Below are 18932 nucleotides of genomic sequence, written 5' to 3'. Positions count from 1 at the left end.
GAATGATTGGCCAATTTTTTATCTCAGTGTGTGAAGGGTGGGGGTGTACATACTTGCCGAAAAAAGGGAAGAGCAAAAGTGAGGACTAGTATTCTAGAAGCAACAAATCTGGTCAGAGCTGCATGGACAGACAAACTGTCGTCCATGTTAAAAGAAAAAATGCTTATTCTCTTCTGGATTCATCTGCTCATTTCTATGGGAGGCAACGTTGGCGCTAAAGGTAGGATCCCTTTTTTCTATTAGCCTCTGTTGTATTGCTATTAAGCATCAGTGTTTTAACAGCTTAAAAAAAAAGAGGAAGTTAATTGAAACTTTGATAGACTTTGGAGCGAGGCACTCAAAAGGATCTTTCATTTTGAGTTTACAGAAGAAATATGTAATATATAGGAAATGATCAGTGAGTGTGTAAAATACCAACAAAGTAACACAAATTAATCAAATAATCTGAATCAATTTATAAAAACAAACTATAGAATATATTTTTAAACTATTTGTATTCATACCATGTAAAAAACATACCAATATTGACATAAAATATATACATTTTAAATAAACAATTTATGAATAAAAAAAGATGCATGAAAGTGTGATATAAATGTGAGAATGTGTTCATCTAAAAAACAGATGATTAAATGTGATAATGTTTTTGTACAACTTTTCCCCCTTTTTGTGTTTTGTTAAACAGAGGTGTGTTACGACTACAACTACTGTGTCACGTTGAATGAAGGTGAAATAACTGCAGAAGAAGGACTCTGCTTGGTGATTCCTTGCTCCTTCACAACATCGAGGTCATTCATCCCTCAGTACATACTTTGGTACAATTGTCCAAATAAAGGATCTTGTACTCGATCATGGAAACTAATCTACACCAACAAGAAAGACAGAACCGTTGAAGACGAATTTCAAGGACGAGTGTCCATGTTGGAGCCTGATATGAGTCAAAGGAACTGCAGCATCATCATCAATGACCTCTCACAGTCAGATTCTGGATCATACCTTCTCAGGGTTGAAGGAAGGAACACAGCAGGTCTTACCGGTTACACCTACGCAATGACACAAGACATTTCCGTCAAAGGTACGACCGCTTTCATTAATCATTTCTAATCACACGATCACTTGAGAAAATGTTTTTGAGAAATGGCAGTTTGTCAGAGACGTTAGTTTCATTCATTTCCCATCATGGCTGAAGTAGAGACAGTACATTCTGAACTATCGAAAAATTAAAACCGGATCCAGCCTTTCTCTTGTTTTAAAAATAAATGAACATTAAGACTTGAGACACTTCAGTTTTCAGAGAAGTTTTATAATCTTCTAACAGAAGGGGGCGCCCAAAACAAGCGGTGAACCAGAGCAGATGAGTCTCCACATTTTAAGAATGTTTCCAGATTATAATCATAAACATTAATCTCAACCCAGTACTGCGTCAAAAACCTACTCTGGAGGTTCCTTCACTGAAAGAGAGTCGGCTGGAAACATTGACCTGCACTGCTCCTGGACTCTGCTCCGGATCTGAGCCCATCATCAGCTGGAATTGGAAGGACAAGCAGAAGCATCAAAGCTACATCGGAGGAAACTTCACCGTTCACTGTTCTTTTGGTACTTTCATGAAAAAGTACAGCTCAATGCTGAAGTTCAACTCTACAGCGGAGCACCACAACAGCACAATCACCTGCACTGTCAAATTTAAAAAGACCACCACGTCTAAGGATAAGACCCTGAAAGTTCAGAGTAAGCATGTCTCTCTTCTCACTCTCATTTCTGTCATTGATTTGACGAATGATGGAGGTCGACGATAAAGTGGAGTTACAGTTTTTGTCATAATTATTTTAATGGATACATATTATTTTAATTTAATAAGAATAATCCAGACAGAATTCTCCTCAGTCCTGATCCCTTCAGATGAGACTCAAGCTTGTTTAGTTTTTCTAATTTACCTGCAGATGTAAAGAGACCAGTCATTGTGGGAAACTCAGACGTCATGAATTGATGTTCTCTAAGTCTGAGCTGCAGTTTTCCGGAATCTCTTGTCACGATGATGAAGAAAGCGCTTAATCAGACTGATAAAAAAAACCACACATCGTGTTTTCACAGTGTAAAAAGTCCAGTGTGTTGTCGGTCACAACAAAAAAAGAAACAAAACAGTAACTTCTCGTTCTCAACGTGATCTCTAACCGTGAGATTAAGTGTCTTGTCTTCAAAGTACCGTGAACACTCTTACATTTCATGATTCTTATCTTGACTACAGACCAGTGGAAAAAGTTTCTTACAACTGAAATCGTGGCTGCATTTTCGGTGGGGGGCATTTCATCTGCCTTCGTTTTTGGTTTGGTCCTGTGTTGCATCAGGTACTTTTGATGTGTTGCTAGTTTACAATTGTTGGTCATTCAGAATAATAATAACACAATTTCTTCTCAGAAACAAACGGAAGTCAGGAAAGCATGACGAGTCAGTGGAGATGGTAAGTTTTCTTTCAAATCTGTTTGAAAAAATCCAACATTAATACTGAAGTACCATTGGATGCTGGACGGCAAACTTTTATTACATTTATTTCTTCACACAAACCCTTAAGCCATTCATTGTGATAAAAATCGACTATTCACAAATAAGCGATTGACCTGATAAATCAATAGATTGCACTATTTGCTCAAAAATGACAGATTTCGTTCATATAGTTGCTCAAAAGGCAAAGGTTATTCATCCAAGAGCGCTTCATGAAGCGTCATCAACCCATCACTAAGAGATATCCAGTAATTATTTAACTTTAACTGTCATAATGACAGCATTAATCTGACTTCATGAAAATCCGTAAAAAAATATCAATGAGAGGGAAGCCTTGGGTTAAATGCTAGCCTGAAATGTTATGCGGATTTCCAATCATGCTATAAACGTTAACTCTAAAGGTATAAACGAGGTTGGGCAATTACAGTTGTATGAACAAGTTTGGGCACCCCTGTACAGTTTCATGATTTTGGTATTTTTGTTGTTTGGATAAAAGCCTCAAAACTCTTCCTATAGCTTCCAGTTAGGGTCTGGATTCTGATGGAAAGTTTTTTTAGAACATTCTTCTTTACAGATCCTCTCCAGTTCAGTCAGGTTTGATGGTTTCTGAGCATGGACCGCCCGCTTTAAATCACACCATACATTTTCAATAATATTCAGGTCTGGGGACTGAGATGGCCATTCCAGAACGTTATACTTGTTCCTCTGCATGAACGCCTTAGTAGATTTTGAGCAGTGTTTAGGATCGTTGTCTTGTTGAAAGATCCAGTCCCGGCGGAACTTCTTGTTTGTTACAGATTCCTGGACATTGTTCTCCAGAATCTGCTGATATTGAGAGTAATCCATGCGCCCCTCATCTTTAACAAGATTCCCAATCGCTGCACTGGCCACACAGCCCCACAGCATGATGGAACCGCCACCAAATTTTACTGTAGGCAGCAAGTTCTTTTCTTGGAGTGCTGGGTTATTTTTCCGCCATGCATAACGCCCCTGGTTATGCCCAAATAACTCTATTTTAGTTTCATCAGTCCACAGCACCTTATTCCAAAATGAAGCTGGCTTGTCCAAATGTGCTTTAGCATACCTCAAGCGACCCCGTTTATGGCGTGTGCAGAGAAAAGGCTTTTTACTCTTCCATAAAGCATCTCCTTGTGTAAAGTGCACTGAATAGTTGAACGATGCACAGTGACACCATCTGCAGCAAGTTGATGTTGCAGGTCTTTGGAGCTGGTCTGTGGGTTGACTGTGACTGTTCTCACCATCCTGCGCCCCTGTTTATCTGAGATTTTCCTTGGTCTGCCACTCCGGGCCTTAACTAGAACTGTGCCTGTGGTCTTCCATTTCCTCACAATGTATCTCACAGTTGAAACTGAGAGCTTAAATCTCTGAGATAGCATTCTATATCCTTCCCCTAAACCTTGATGTTGAACAATCATTGTTTTCAGGTCATTTGAGAGTTGTTTTGAGGCTCCCATGTTGCCACTCTTCAGAGAAGATGCAAAGAGGAGAAACACTTACAATTGGCCTCCTTAAATACCCTTTCTCATGATTGGACTCACCTGTGTATGGAGGTCAAGGGTCACTGAGGTTACTAAACCAATTTTGTGTTCCAATAATTATTGCTAAAGGTAATAAAATCAATAAGATATAAGGGTGCCTAAATGTATGCACATGCTTAATTTTGTTTAAATAATTCTTGCACACGTTCTGTAAATCATATGGATTTGTTTATCCAAACAAGCAATGATTTATAAAGGAAAATCATGAAAATGTACATGGGTGCCCAAACTTTTTCATACCACTGTATGGGCCCATACTTTATATGGGGACTGATGTGAGAGGACATGGTGCCAAAAGAAAGAAGGGACATTCAACTTTAATATGAAAGCTTGTATGGAAAAAAACCATAAAAAAACATTGATTCCTAATTTTTCCATCCATCCAACCGGCCGTCCATCAGAAATGTTAATCATTAGTTACTTGACAAACAGGCGATTATAGACGTAAAAACTGTGAAATTGCAAGAGTGAAATGATTATGGAGGTCAGCCTCAGCAAAATGAAAGATAATATATCCAACCATCCACACCCACCCATAAATCTATCCATCCAGAAAAGAGGAGAGTATAGAAGAGTCCATGGAAGTTCTGGAGAGAACTCTGGATACTCTGGACACGAGCTGCAGATTCTGAACGAGCTAAAGAGTTCTGAGAGACTTCTCGGAACATGCTGACAGAAGACAGTTACAATAGTCCAGCCTGGAGGTAACAAAAGCATGGATGAGTTTCTCTTTGTTTTATGTGTGAGTCAAATGATGAGTCCTCGTCAAAGCAGACACCCATGCTGTTTCTCAAAAAGCATACTTGCGTACTCAAAGTTAGTATTTTTAGTGCGTAAGTGCGTCTCAATTTTTAGTATGCGAAATTTAGTGCGCCATGCACACTAAATTGTCGTACTAAAAAGCCCACAAAACTAAGTATGGTTCGATGGACACTATCTACCATAAATGGCTACCATCTTAGTGATGTAAACGGAAGTTACATCATATAAAAATGCATATATATGCATATACTTACAGGATATTTGCATCTGCATTTTCAGCCAACAGTAGAAGGATGAGACGTCTTCGGTGCTGATACCAGCTTCTATATCACGCGAATATTTCGATTCTCATATTTTTTCTTTATTTCTTTTTCCAAACTTGCAAAACGTGCTGCAAGCAGGTGTCGGCGATAGCGTTCAAACAGTTGGTTGCAACCATCGTTAAATAGTAGTAGAAGAAGAAGCTGTCGCGTCATTTACTGCAATCGGCAGTGTTTGATTGAGACATACTATCTGTTGAGAATTTGCGTACTAGTTAGTACGTACACTATCCTGATGCATACAAACTTCTAGTATACTAAGAGAAGAATTCAATTTGAGACACAGCACCAGATTCTTTACAGTGGTGCTAGTAGCAGGAGAAAGTCCATTTTGTAAAGCTAGATCATTAGTTAAAGATTGTCTGAGATGTTGTGGGTCAACTAGTAGAACCTCACTTTTGTCCAGAGTTCAGTAAGAGGAATTTTTAAGTCATCCAGGACTTGATATCTGTAATTTGTGTTAGCTGATTTAATTCATCTTACTTCATTGACGAGTAGAGTTGGGTGTCAGTGAAAGTTTATAAGAGTGTCTTCTGATCAAGTCCCGTGATCCAAGAACGTAACCCTGTGGGACACCGTGGCTGACCTTAGTGTACACCGCTTTGAGAAGATTCGGCCGCATCTATACAGTTCAAGGTCCAGTGTGAAGGACCTGACAATTTTAAATTCTCCGCAGGAAAATGTCGGCGACAGGTCGGCGGACGTTGACCAGAACACAGCCATGTTGGAGCCGATACCTCGAGAAGCTGACGCGTCCTACTCCACCATCAACTTCTTCCACCTGAGAGAAAAAACTCCTGCCAAGCCATCGGAGACGACGGAGACAGAATACTCAGAGATCAAGAGAGGAGACATGACGAGCTCGACGGCTGTCAAAATATCACCAAAAAAATGATCAAGAATACGAAAGTTTATTCAGTAAAAATCCAGATGTGAAGGATGAAGAAGCCGAGAAGGAGACGGCACTATATTCCAATTCCAATGAGATCAGACATCGTCACTAGTCATTTCTATTAACCTTATTTTCCGGACTATAAGTCGCAGATTTGTTCACAGTTTAGCCGGGGGGTGCGACTTATACTCTGGAACGACTTATGTGTGAAATTATTCACATTATTACCGGTTTATCATTTCACATGTTATTTTCACTTCAAACCGCAAGAGGGCGCTCTAGGCCTGTGTTGATAATTTCAGAAGAGGAAGCGCCGCATCTTCTACCTCCGGAGTTAGCGGAGTTGTTTAAAAGTGAAACCGAGCATGAAGATTTCATTGGATTTTAGTTATTTGGAGTTACACGGATGGTTTGGTAAACTTCTTAGCATGTTATTTATGCTATAGTTATCTGAATAACTCTTAATATGTTATGTTAACATACCAGGCACGTTCTCAGTTGTGTCGTGTAACGTAAGCATACAATTATTCAGCCTTTTGTCGCATCTATTCTATTTTTATTTTAAATTGCCTTTCAAGATAACATGTCTGTTCTTGGTGTTGGATTTTATCAAGTAAATTTCCCCCAAAAATGCGACTTATACTCCAGTGCGACTTGTATATGTTTTTTCCTTCTTTATTCGGAAACTCCTGAAAGGTGCTTTTGCATATAAAGCTTACTTAAATACTTGTTGTGAGATGTTTAAAACGTTATCTTTTGATATATTTATTTTTCTGAATATCTTGACAGGTTTATATGTTTTAAGCTTGAAACCATAATTTAACCATAAACGCATCATGTGAGCGCAAAAAAATGTTGCCCAAATCTGTAAAATGTAGTTTTTTGAAGGCTTGAAAAAGGGTATAATTCGACCAATTTTAATCACTCAAACTTTAAAAAATGGCCAAAAATCGAAGCGTCCGAAAATGGAAAAAAAGTCGGAATACTTAAGTATGATATCAGACGGACCATGTGACTCAAAAAATTGTTGCCCTAATGTGTAAAATGTTGTTTTTTGAAGACTCGAAAAAAGGTATAATTCGACTGATTTGAATCACTCAAACTTTAAAAAATGGCCAAAAATCGACGCGTCCGAAAATGAAAAAAAAAAGTCAGAATACTTGGTATGATATCAGACGGACCATGTGAGCGCAAAAAGTTGTTGCCCAGATGTGTAAAATGTTGTTTTTGAAGGCTCAAAAAAGGTAGAATTTGACCTATTTTAACCACTCAGACTATAAAAAGAAGGCCAAAAATCGACGTCTCCGAAAATGGAAAAAAAAAATCGGAATTCTTAAGTATGATATCAGACGGACCATGTGAGCTCAAAAAATTGTTTCCAAAATGTGTTAAATATTGCTTTTTGAAGGGCCAAAAAAAGGTAGAAATCGACCTATTTTAACCACTCGAACTTTTTTAAAAAAAGGCCAAAAGTCAACGTCTCCGAAATCGGCCAATAATGTCTTTAAACCATAGTTTAATATCAGGCGGATCATGTGTATGCAAATAAATGTTGCCTAAATGTTATTTTTTGAAGCCTCAAAAAAGGTTGAGATTTTGACATGTTTTGACTACATAAAGTTGAAAAATTGGTGAAAAGTCAACGTCTCAGTAATCAGTCAATAATATCTTGGAAACCACACAGACTGTAGTGGGAGTGATATTTTGATATAATGCACTGATGTTTATTTGATGATAAACGTCTAATTGACCTATAACAGTACACGGTCAGATCCCTGTGGTGTATAAATAACCTTAAAGTAGTTATTGAGAGGTGGATTCATTCAAATGTGCGCCACTGAAGGCCTGTCACAGCATTTAGACATCAAAACACTTTTATGTTTGGTTATATAGTTCACGTAAATTTCTTCTTCGGCCTCTCTGTATCTGAAAATATTTTATTGAACAAGAAATGACAATTATCACTCTGAAAGTCATCCGGTGATTCTGGTTCTCCCGACATGTGTGGAGAATGGCCGGCCTTTTGATGGGAGAAGGTCTGCATTCCAAAGTAGTAAACCGAGGCTTTGGTGTTTCAGTGTTAAGCAAAAACGAATACGAAGGACTTCATTACAAATCCCCTTTGGTCATTGTGGAGAAACCGTCGATGTTTGTCCATCAAGGACCACATGGAAAGAAGTCCTTGCTCTTCCCCATGGTTGTTGTATGGTGTCGAACGTCGTCCAACTCACCCAAGTGCCCAGGGTGTCCATTGGGTTCCTGGCAACAGAGTCACTGATACACAAATTGATGTGTTTCACCCTTATTACCCCTTTTCCTCCCATTAACCTAAAAGGCTAAAAGAGATGGCAGGCATCATCCTTTGGTAAAGACCATATGGATCGGGCATGGAGTTCAGAAAATGATGTTTGTACATTCTCTTCATCATGGCCAATGACATGGGTGTGTCTAAAACCAAATAAAACAACTTAAAGTACGCAATGAGAGCGATGAAGTAGTTTACAGAGAAAAAGATAATCACACGAAGGGGAAGGAAAAAAAATGTAATACTAAAAAGAAAATATTTTTTAACAAAAATAAAAAATAAAATGATAGAAAAAAATTACAAAATTTTTATTTATTTTGAATGTTTGGTATGCTTTATTATTTCTTTGTCGTCCTATTAAAGTAATTTTGTAAACAAAATTTTTCTTTAGTTTTTATAGATTTTATTTTTCTTTGCAAGACAGGTTGGACTGAGTTTCTGACTAGCAAGAATATTTGCTCTTTTCATTCGATTCTATTTTTCAATACATTTTTGCTTCGATTTTGAATCAGGCAATTTGTGTCGCACGCTTGTTATATCCCCTTTTGGCCCAGAGAAAGTACGAATGAAAGCGAGGAATTTGTCTGAGTCACAGCTGTTAAGGAACAACATGACTTTTATTAAAGAGGAAAGAAGAGAAAAGAGAGAAAAACATGACCTATACAGGAAGATTACAAGGCTATAAAAAAGTGAAAATGAAAAGAATCATTCAGGGTTAGTCTGGATGATCACTTTGTGGCTATTGGTTCTTATACCATTCACAGAAATTTTTCCAAATATCTCTTGCTTTATTTAATCTATTAAGAATACATGTGAAATTGGCGCCTTTATTTTAAAAATGTTTTGGTTTGTCATTATCTTAATTGTCTTTGTTTTGATGGGGAAATCTTCTCAATTTCCTGGTTGATCTGTGATTGTGAGATGAGTTTCCATGGTGCCGTGCGTTCTTTGCTACGAACTTCTTATCAGTTTTTATGGAAACTTTGATAGACATGCCTGATGTATGGATTGTGCCACTGGAGGGCTAATACCAGTAGGGAGAACGATCAGGTGGAACCTGATGCCTTGGGTCCAATGTCTTGGGCCTTGAGGTTATGAGACCCTGGTAATGGAGAGCATGTTGATGCAGTGACTATGGTCGTCTGCATCTCCTTGTGGCTCATGTTTTGTCCTGTGCTGGACCTCTTGGAGCTGACTTACATGATTTTCTGACTCGGTTATTTTAAGGATGATTTGGGAGATATTGCCCATCTCTTTGTCCTTTTCTGCTCTGAGATTTTGAACTAGCTCAGACAGAGATCAAACTTGTTAATTTGCTTCCTGTGGTGATCTTTTAGTCTCATCACAGTCATTGAGAAGGCACAGGTACAATATGTCTGGTAGAAGAAGTTCATCTTGTGATGCTTCTGACCTGACTTTGACTTCTTTGTTGTCGAAAAGGTGTTTTAGACATACAGGTATATCTAATTTTGCCTCAACTCGACACACCATTTGAAAGGTCTTGGATTCAACCTGGGTTTCTTCGAGGTCTGGCTGATGATGTTTATCCAGTGTTTTATGATCAGTGAGGTCTTGTCCCAACCCACTGAGTTCACGGTTATCAAGTTGAGTCTTGGTCAAGTCGAGCCTCTCTGTTAGGAGTGGTTCTCTATGTTTCAACAGAGCTGTTTCTTGTTGCCATTGTATTTCTTTGAGCTTATTTTCTTTTAGAATAAGGTTAAGCTTATTAACTAATTTGAGGGTTATATTAGTGAAAGCTTCTGAAAGCAAACCAACTTCTTTGGCTTTTGACTCACATTTGTTGAAGAATTGAGTGAAGATTGGAGGGTCTTCTTGACACACCTTCTTAGTTTCTGGCAAATCCACACTGGCATGTTGGTCGGGGTTTGTTGTCAGCCATTTTGTTTTCCCCTCTAATGATGTGTGTAACCCTTGTAGCCGGTGTTACTTTATTCCTAAAACATTTGAGTTTTTTTTTTTTACCAATTTATTAAATTCATCCATTTTATCTGGGTTTAGAATCATTGTTTCCAAAATCCTTTTTGTTTGAATCCTTATTTACCAATATGTCTGTAAAATAAATTAACTGTTAATTCTATTATAATTGTTACTTAACCAAATCAGCTGAACTTAGTCAGAATTGTACATTTCTTTCTTCTTAATTTTATATATTCTTTAGTAATTACTAGGCCAATAGTATTCGGACTAATTTACCTTTTACCCCAATTGAGGTGAAATAACTATAAAAATCAGCAATTTAATTTTCATTTTTTGGAATGGCGAAAACCAACAACAAAAAAGACTCGCTATCGTATATCTTCATGTTATTTTTATGTTACAAAAAAATGGAGAAAAGTTTTAGTGTAAATTACATAATAAACAAGCGATTATGTGTTACTTAATGATAGAATATCGATTGTAAGTATTGTTAAATGCATAAGTTCGAACCAAAAATACAAAGACAATCTTCAGACATATTTCCAGAGTTTGAAAGAGGAACAAGTAGAATCATTGGCCAATTTTTTTATCTCAGGGTGTGAAGTGTGGGGGTGAACATACTTAATGAAAAAAGGGAAGAGCAAAAGTGAGGACTAGTATTCTAGAAGCAACAGATCTGGTCACAGCTGCGTGGACAGACAAACTGTCGTCCATGTTAAAAGAAAAATGATTATTCTCTTCTGGATTCATCTGCTCTTTTCTATGGGAGGCAACGTTGGCGTTAAAGGTAGGATCCCTTTTTTCTAAAAGGATCTTTCATTCGAGTTTACAGAAGAAATATGTAATATATAGGAAATGATCAGCGAGTGTGTAAAATACCAACATAGTAACACATATTAATCAAATAATCCAAATCAATTTATAAAAACAAACTATAGAATATATTTTTAAACTATTTGTATTCATACCATGTAAAAAACATACCAATATTAACATGAAATATACAAATTTCAAAAAAACAATTTATAAATAAAAAAAAAGATGCATGAAAGTGTGATATAAATGTGAGAATGTGTTCTTCTCAAAAACAGATGATTAAATGTGATAATGTTTTTGTACAACTTTTTCCCCTTTTTGTGTTTTGTTAAACAGCGGAGTGTTACCGCGACAACTACTGTGTCACGTTGAATGAAGGTGAAATAACTGCAGAAGAAGGACTCTGCTTGGTGATTCCTTGCTCCTTCATGACACCGAGCTTATTCACCCCTCAGTACATACTTTGGTACAAATGTCCAAATAAAGGACTTTGTACTCAAACATCAAAACTAATCTACACCAACAAGAAAGACACAACCGTTGAAGACGAATTTCAAGGACGAGTGTCCATGTTGGAGCCTGATATGAGTCGACGGAACTGCAGCATCATCATCAATGACCTCTCACAGTCAGATTCTGGATCATACTGGCTCAGAGTTGAAGGAAGTTTAAAAGGACAAACAACTGGTTACAGTTACACAATGACACAAAACATTTCCGTCAAAGGTACGACCACTTTCATTAATCATTTCTAATCACACGATCACTTGAGAAAATGTTTTTGAGAAATGGCAGTTTGTCAGAGACGTTAGTTTCATTCATTTCCCATCATGGCTGAAGTAGAGACAGTACATTCTAAACTATCGAAAAATTAAAACTGGATCCAGCCTTTCTCTTGTTTTAAAAACAAATTAACATTAAGACTTGAGACACGAAAAGCGCTATATAAATATATATTACTTACTTACTTACTTACTTCAGTTTTCAGAGAAGTTTTATAATCTTCTAACAGAAGGGGGCGCCCAAAACAAGCGGTGGACCAGAGCAGACGAGTCTCCACATTTTAAGAATGTTTCCAGATAATAATCATAAACATTACTCTCAACCCAGTACTGCGTCAAACACCTACTCTGAAGGTTCCTTCACTGAAAGAGAGTCGGCTGGAAACATTGACCTGCACTGCTCCTGGACTCTGCTCCGGATCTGAGCCCATCATCAGCTGGAATTGGAAGGACAAGCAGAAGCGTCAAAGCAACATCGGAGGAAACGTCACTGTTCACGCAAATTTTTCTCTTGGTTCTTTCATGAAACAGTACAGCTCAACGCTGACGTTCAACTCTACACCGGAGCACCACAACAGCACAATCACCTGCACTGTCAAATTTAAAAACACCACCACGTCTAAGGAAATGATTCTGAAGGTTCAGTGTAAGCAAGTCTCTCTTCTCACTCTCATTTCTGTCGTTGATTTAACGAATGATGGAGGTCGACGATAAAGTGGAGTTACAGTTTTTGTCATAATTATTTTAATGGATACGTATTATTTTAGTTTAACTCTGTCCCCAAGAATAATCCAGACAAAATTCTCCTCAGTCCTGATCCCTTCAGATGAGACTCACGCTTGTTTAGTTTTTCTAATTTACCTGCAGATGTAAAGAGACCAGTCATTGTGGGAAACTCAGACGTCATGAATGGAAGTTCTATAAGTCTGAGCTGCAGTTGAGAGAGTTTTCCTGAATCTCTTGTCACGATGATGAAGAAAGAGCTTAATCAGACTGATAACAAAACCACAAATCGTGTTTTTATACCAAACGTGACGGCAGAAGATTCCGGACGCTACATCTGTAACGCTGAATATGAGATGGAAACACTGAAAACACACGTGGATGTGACTGTGACTTGTTTGAACCATGTTTTCTGATCCTATTCAATTGTTTGAAAAAACTTTTTTTTTTCTTTTTTTAGTGTCTGCTGGGATCTTGAACGGGTCATGTGAACGACATGCAGGAGTTCTCACTTGTGTCTGCGGCAGTCGTGGACGTCCCTTACCCTCCATCTCCTGGCCACTGCTGACCAACCACAGTGACTATACCGTCAACACCAACGTATCAGAAGATGGAATCATGAGCAGCATCAGTGTGAGAGATGATCACAGCGTGAACGTCCAGTGTGTTGTCGGCCAAAAAAACAGAGAAACAAAACAGGAACTTCTCGTTCGCAATGTTATCTCTAACCGTGAGAGTAAGTGTCTTGTCTTCAAAGTACCGTGAACACTCTTACATTTCATGATTCTTATCTTGACCACAGGCCAGTGGAAAAAGTTTCTGACAACTGAAATCGTGGCTGCATTTTCGGTGGGGGGCATTTCATCTGCATTCGTTTTTGGTTTGGTCCTGTGTTGCGTCAGGTACCTTTTGATGTGTTGCTAGTTTACAGTTGTTGGTCATTCAGAATAATAATAACACAATTTCTACTCAGAAACAAACAGAAGTCAGGAAAGCATGACAAGTCAGTCGAGATGGTAAGTTTTCTTTCAAATCTGTTTGAAAAAAACCTACATTAATACTGAAGTACAATTGGATGCTGGACGGCAAACTTTTATTTCATTTATTTCTTCACACAAACCCTTAAGCCATTCATCGTGATAAAAATCTACTATCCACAAATAAGCGATTGACCTGATAAATCAATAGATTGCACTATTTGCTCAAAAATGACAGATTTCGTTAATATAGTTGCTCAAAAGGCAAAGGTTATTCATCCAAGAGCGCTTCATGAAGCGTCATCAACCCATCACTAAGAGATATCAAGTAAGTATTTAACTTTAACTGTCATAATGACGGCATTAATCTGACTTCATGAAAATCCGTAAAAAAATATCAATGAGAGGGAAGCCTTGGGTCAAATGCTAGCCTGAAATGTTATGCGGATTTCCAATCATGCTATAAACGTTAAATCTAAAGGTATAAACGAGGTTGGGCAATTACAGTGGTATGAACAAGTTTGGGCACCCCTGTACAGTTTCATGATTTTGGTATTTTTGTTGTTTGGATAAAAGCCTCAAAACTCTTCCTATAGCTTCCAATTAGGGTCTGGATTCTGATGGAAAGTTTTTTTAGAACATTCTTCTTTACAGATCCTCTCCAGTTCAGTCAGGTTTGATGGTTTCTGAGCATGGACCGCCCGCTTTAAATCACACCATACATTTTCAATAATATTCAGGTCTGGGGACTGAGATGGCCATTCCAGAACGTTATACTTGTTCCTCTGCATGAACGCCTTAGTAGATTTTGAGCAGTGTTTAGGATCGTTGTCTTGTTGAAAGATCCAGCCCCGGCACAACTTCAACTTTGTTTCAGATTCCTGGACATTGTTCTCCAGAATCTGCTGATATTGAGAGGAATCCATGCCCCCCTCATCTTTAACAAGATTCCCCGTCCCTGCACTGGCCACACAGCCCCACAGCATGATGGAACAGCCACAAATTTTACTGTAGGCAGCAAGTTCTTTTCTTGGAGTGCTGGGTTATTTTTCCGCCATGCATAACGCCCCTGGTTATACCCAAATAACTCTATTTTAGTTTCATCAGTCCACAGCACCTTATTCCAAAATGAAGCTGGCTTGTCCAAATGTGCTTTAGCATACCTCAAGCGACCCCGTTTGTGGCGTGTGCAGAGAAAAGACTTTTTACTCTTCCATAAAGCATCTCCTTGTGTAAAGTGCACTGAATAGTTGAACGATGCACAGTGACACCATTTGCAGCAAGTTGATGTTGCAGGTCTTTGGAGCTGGTCTGTGGGTTGACTGTTCTCACCATCCTGCGCCCCTGTTTATCTGAGATTTTCCTTGGTCTGCCACTCCGGGCCTTAACTAGAACTGTGCCTGTGGTGTTTCATTTCCTCACAATGTATCTCACAGTTGAAACTGAGAGCTTAAATCTCTGAGATAGCATTCTATATCCTTCCCCTAAACCTTGATGTTGAACAATCATTGTTTTCAGGTCATTTGAGAGTTGTTTTGAGGCTCCCATGTTGCCACTCTTCAGAGAAGATGCAAAGAGGAGAAACACTTACAATTGGCCTCCTTAAATACCCTTTCTCATGATTGGACTCACCTGTGTATGGAGGTCAAGGGTCACTGAGGTTACTAAACCAATTTTGTGTTCCAATAATTATTGCTAAAGGTAATAAAATCAATAAGATATAAGGGTGCCTAAATGTATGCACATGCTTAATTTTGTTTAAATAATTCTTGCACACGTTCTGTAAATCATATGGATTTATTTATCCAAACAACCAATGATTTATAAAGGAAAATCATGAAAATGTACATGGGTGCCCAAACTTTTTCATACCACTGTATGGGCCCATACTTTATATGGGGACTGATGTGAGAGGACATGGTGCCAAAAGAAAGAAGGGACATTCAACTTTAATATGAAAGCTTGTATGGAAAAAACCCATAAAAAAACATTGATTCCTAATTTTTCCATCCATCCAACCGGCCGTCCATCAGAAATGTTAATCATTAGTTACTTGACAAACAGGCGATTATAGACGTAAAAACTGTGAAATTGCAAGAGTGAAATGATTATGGAGGTCAGCCTCAGCAAAATGAAAGATAAATATATCCAACCATCCACACCCACCCATAAATCTATCCATCCAGAAAAGAGGAGAGTATAGAAGAGTCCATGGAAGTTCTGGAGAGAACTCTGGATACTCTGGACACGAGCTGCAGATTCTGAACGAGCTAAAGAGTTCTGAGAGACTTCTCGGAACATCCTGACAGAAGACGGTTACAATAGTCCAGCCTGGAGGTAACAAAAGCATGGATGAGTTTCTCAGCAGCATCCAAAGGCAGGAAGTTCCTGATTTTTGAGATGTTACGAAGGTGGAAGTAGACGGTCCCTGAGATTTGTTTTATGTGTGAGTCAAATGATGAGTCCTCGTCAAAGCAGACACCCATGCTGTTTCTCAAAAAGCATACTTGCGTACTCAAAGTTAGTATTTTTAGTGCGTAAGTGCGTCTCAATTTTTAGTATGCGAAATTTAGTGCGCCATGCACACTAAATTGTCGTACTAAAAAGCCCACAAAACTAAGTATGGTTCGATGGACACTATCTACCATAAATGGCTACCATCTTAGTGATGTAAACGGAAGTTACATCATATAAAAATGCATATATATGCATATACTTACAGGATATTTGCATCTGCATTTTCAGCCAACAGTAGAAGGATGACACGTCTTCGGTGCTGATACCAGCTTCTATATCACGCGAATATTTCGATTCTCATATTTTTTCTTTATTTCTTTTTCCAAACTTGCAAAACGTGCTGCAAGCAGGTGTCGGCGATAGCGTTCAAACAGTTGGTTGCAACCATCGTTAAATAGTAGTAGAAGAAGAAGCTGTCGCGTCATTTACTGTTAGTGCAAACGGCAGTGTTTGATTGAGACATACTATCTGTTGAGAATTTGCGTACTAGTTAGTACGTACACTATCCTGATGCATACTAACTTCTAGTATACTAAGAGAAGAATTCAATTTGAGACACATCACCAGATTCTTTACAGTGGTGCTAGTGGCAGGGGCAGGTCCATTTTGTAAAGCTAGATCATTAGTTAACGATTGTCTAAGATGTTGTGGGTCAACTAATAGAACCTCAGTTTTGTCCAGAGTTCAGTAAGAGGAATTTTTAAGTCATCCAGGACTTGATATCTGTAATTTGTGTTAGCTGATTTAATTCATCTGGCTTCATTGACGAGTAGAGTTGGGTGTCAGTGAAAGTTTATAAGAGTGTCTTCTGATCAAGTCCCGTGATCCAAGAACGTAACCCTGTGGGACACCGTGGCCGACCTTAGTGTTCACCGCTTTCAGAAGAATCTGCCGCATCTATACAGTTCAAGGTCCGGTTTGAAGAACTGACAATTTGAAATTCTCCGCAGGAAAATGTCGGCGACAGGTCGGCGGACGTTGACCAGAACACAGCCATGTTGGAGCCGATACCTCGAGAAGCTGACGCGTCCTACTCCACCATCAACTTCTTCCACCTGAGAGAAAAAACTCCTGCCAAGCCATCGGAGACGACGGAGACAGAATACTCAGAGATCAAGAGAGGAGACATGACGAGCTCGACGGCTGTCAAAATATCACCAAAAAAATGATCAAGAATACGAAAGTTTATTCAGTAAAAATCCAGATGTGAAGGACGAAGAAGCCGAGAAGGAGACGGCACTATATTCCAATTCCAATGAGATCAGACATCGTCACTAGTCATTTCTATTAACCTTATTTTCCGGACTATAAGTCGCAGATTTGTTCATAGTTTAGCCGGGGGGTGCGACTTATACTCTGGAACGACTTATGTGTGAAATTATTCACATTATTACCGGTTTATCATTTCACATGTTATATTCACTTTAAGCCGCAAGAGGGCGCTCTAGGCCTGTGTTGATAATTTCAGAAGAGGAAGCGTCGCATCTTCTACCTCCGGAGTTAGCGGAGTTGTTTAAAAGTGAAACCGAGGATGAAGATTTCATTGGATTTTAGTTATTTGGAGTTACACGGATGGTTTGGTAAACTTCTTAGCATGTTATTTATGCTATAGTTATCTGAATAACTCTTAATATGTAATGTTAACATACCAGGCACGTTCTCAGTTGTGTCGTGTAACGTAAGCATACAATTATTCAGCCTTTTGTCGCATCTATTCTATTTTTATTTTAAATTGCCTTTCAAGATGACATGTCTGTTCTTGGTGTTGGATTTTATCAAATAAATTTCCCCCAAAAATGCGACTTATACTCCAGTGCGACTTGTATATGTTTTTTCCTTCTTTATTCTGAAACTCCTGAAAGGTGCTTTTGCATATAAAGCTTACTTAAATACTTGTTGTGAGATGTTTAAAACGTTATCTTTTGATGTATTTTTTTTTCTGAATATCTTGACAGGTTTATATGTTTTAAGCTTGAAACCATAATTTAACCATAAACGCATCATGTGAGCGCAAAAAAATGTTGCCCAAATCTGTAAAATGTCGTTTTTTGAAGGCTTGAAAAAGGTATAATTCGACCAATTTTAATCACTCAAACTTTAAAAATGGCCAAAAATCGAAGCGTCCGAAAATGGAAAAAAAAAGTCGGAATACTTAAGTATGATATCAGACGGACCATGTGACTCAAAAAATTGTTGCCCTAATGTGTAAAATGTTGTTTTTTGAAGACTCGAAAAAAGGTATAATTCGACTGATTTGAATCACTCAAACTTTAAAAAATGGCCAAAAATCGACGCGTCCGAAAATGGAAAAAAAATGTCAGAATACTTGGTATGATATCAGACGGACCATGTGAGCGCAAAAAGTTGTTGCCCAGATGTGTAAAATGTTGTTTTTGAAGGCTCGAAAAAAGGTAGAATTTGACCTATTTTAACCACTCAGACTATAAAAAGAAGGCCAAAAATCGACGTCTCCGAAAATGGAAAAAAAAATCGGAATTCTTAAGTATGATATCAGACGGACCATGTGAGCTCAAAAAATTGTTTCCAAAATGTGTAAAATATTGCTTTTTGAAGGGCCAAAAAAAGGTAGAAATCGACCTATTTTAACCACTCAAACTTTTTTTTAAAAAAGGCCAAAAGTCAACGTCTCCGAAATCGGCCAATAATGTCTTTAAACCATAGTTTAATATCAGGCGGATCATGTGTATGCAAATAAATGTTGCCTAAATGTTATTTTTTGAAGCCTCAAAAAAGGATGAGATTTTGACATGTTTTGACTACATAAAGTTGAAAAATTGGTGAAAAGTCAACGTCTCAGTAATCAGTCAATAATATCTTGGAA

At 38.1% G+C, this 18932-nt stretch overlaps 2 protein-coding genes across 5 annotated transcripts; both read left to right on the top strand.

Annotated features, from left to right (window-relative positions):
• Nucleotides 1-130: 130 nt before the first annotated feature.
• LOC148062408 (myeloid cell surface antigen CD33-like) lies at nt 131-17898 on the top strand. Of its 4 annotated transcripts, none has more exons than XM_087812079.1 (7): nt 131-220; nt 686-1075; nt 1417-1728; nt 13057-13326; nt 13399-13498; nt 13570-13612; nt 17041-17898. In XM_087812079.1, exons 1-7 carry the CDS (start codon nt 145-147, stop codon nt 17257-17259), a joined length of 1410 nt encoding a protein of 469 aa, XP_087668205.1. In that variant the 5' UTR covers nt 131-144; the 3' UTR covers nt 17260-17898. The 4 variants fall into 4 exon arrangements, with proteins under 4 accessions (XP_087668205.1, XP_087668204.1, XP_087668206.1 ...); XM_087812078.1 differs by having other exon boundaries at nt 13057-13332; XM_087812080.1 differs by lacking the exons at nt 13057-13326; nt 13399-13498 and adding an exon at nt 2246-2345.
• On the top strand, nt 10985-12587 carry LOC148062409 (myeloid cell surface antigen CD33-like). Its single transcript, XM_087779052.1, has 3 exons — nt 10985-11062; nt 11428-11817; nt 12202-12587. The coding sequence occupies exons 1-3, from the start codon at nt 11002-11004 to the stop codon at nt 12585-12587; spliced, it is 837 nt and encodes a 278-aa protein (XP_087635178.1). The 5' UTR covers nt 10985-11001.
• Nucleotides 17899-18932: the final 1034 nt, after the last annotated feature.

Source organism: Callionymus lyra, chromosome 17 (genome assembly GCF_982586985.1).
Source record: "Callionymus lyra chromosome 17, fCalLyr1.hap1.1, whole genome shotgun sequence".
Classification (NCBI taxonomy): Eukaryota; Metazoa; Chordata; class Actinopteri; order Syngnathiformes; family Callionymidae; genus Callionymus; species Callionymus lyra.
Note: the sequence above shows the minus strand (reverse complement) of the source record. Positions and strands in the feature narration are given on the sequence as shown.

Excerpts from the sequence above, each read along its gene's own strand:
- LOC148062408 (XM_087812078.1), top strand. The coding sequence starts at position 145 with ATGTTAAAAGAAAAAATGCTTATTCTCTTCTGGATTCATCTGCTCATT. Across the intron at positions 1,076-1,416 it reads ACAAGACATTTCCGTCAAAG|TACTGCGTCAAAAACCTACT; the intron begins GTACGACCGCTT and ends ATCTCAACCCAG. Across the intron at positions 1,729-13,056 it reads TAAGACCCTGAAAGTTCAGA|TGTCTGCTGGGATCTTGAAC; the intron begins GTAAGCATGTCT and ends TTCTTTTTTTAG.
- LOC148062409 (XM_087779052.1), top strand. The coding sequence starts at position 11,002 with ATGATTATTCTCTTCTGGATTCATCTGCTCTTTTCTATGGGAGGCAAC. Across the intron at positions 11,063-11,427 it reads AGGCAACGTTGGCGTTAAAG|CGGAGTGTTACCGCGACAAC; the intron begins GTAGGATCCCTT and ends TTTGTTAAACAG. Across the intron at positions 11,818-12,201 it reads ACAAAACATTTCCGTCAAAG|TACTGCGTCAAACACCTACT; the intron begins GTACGACCACTT and ends CTCTCAACCCAG.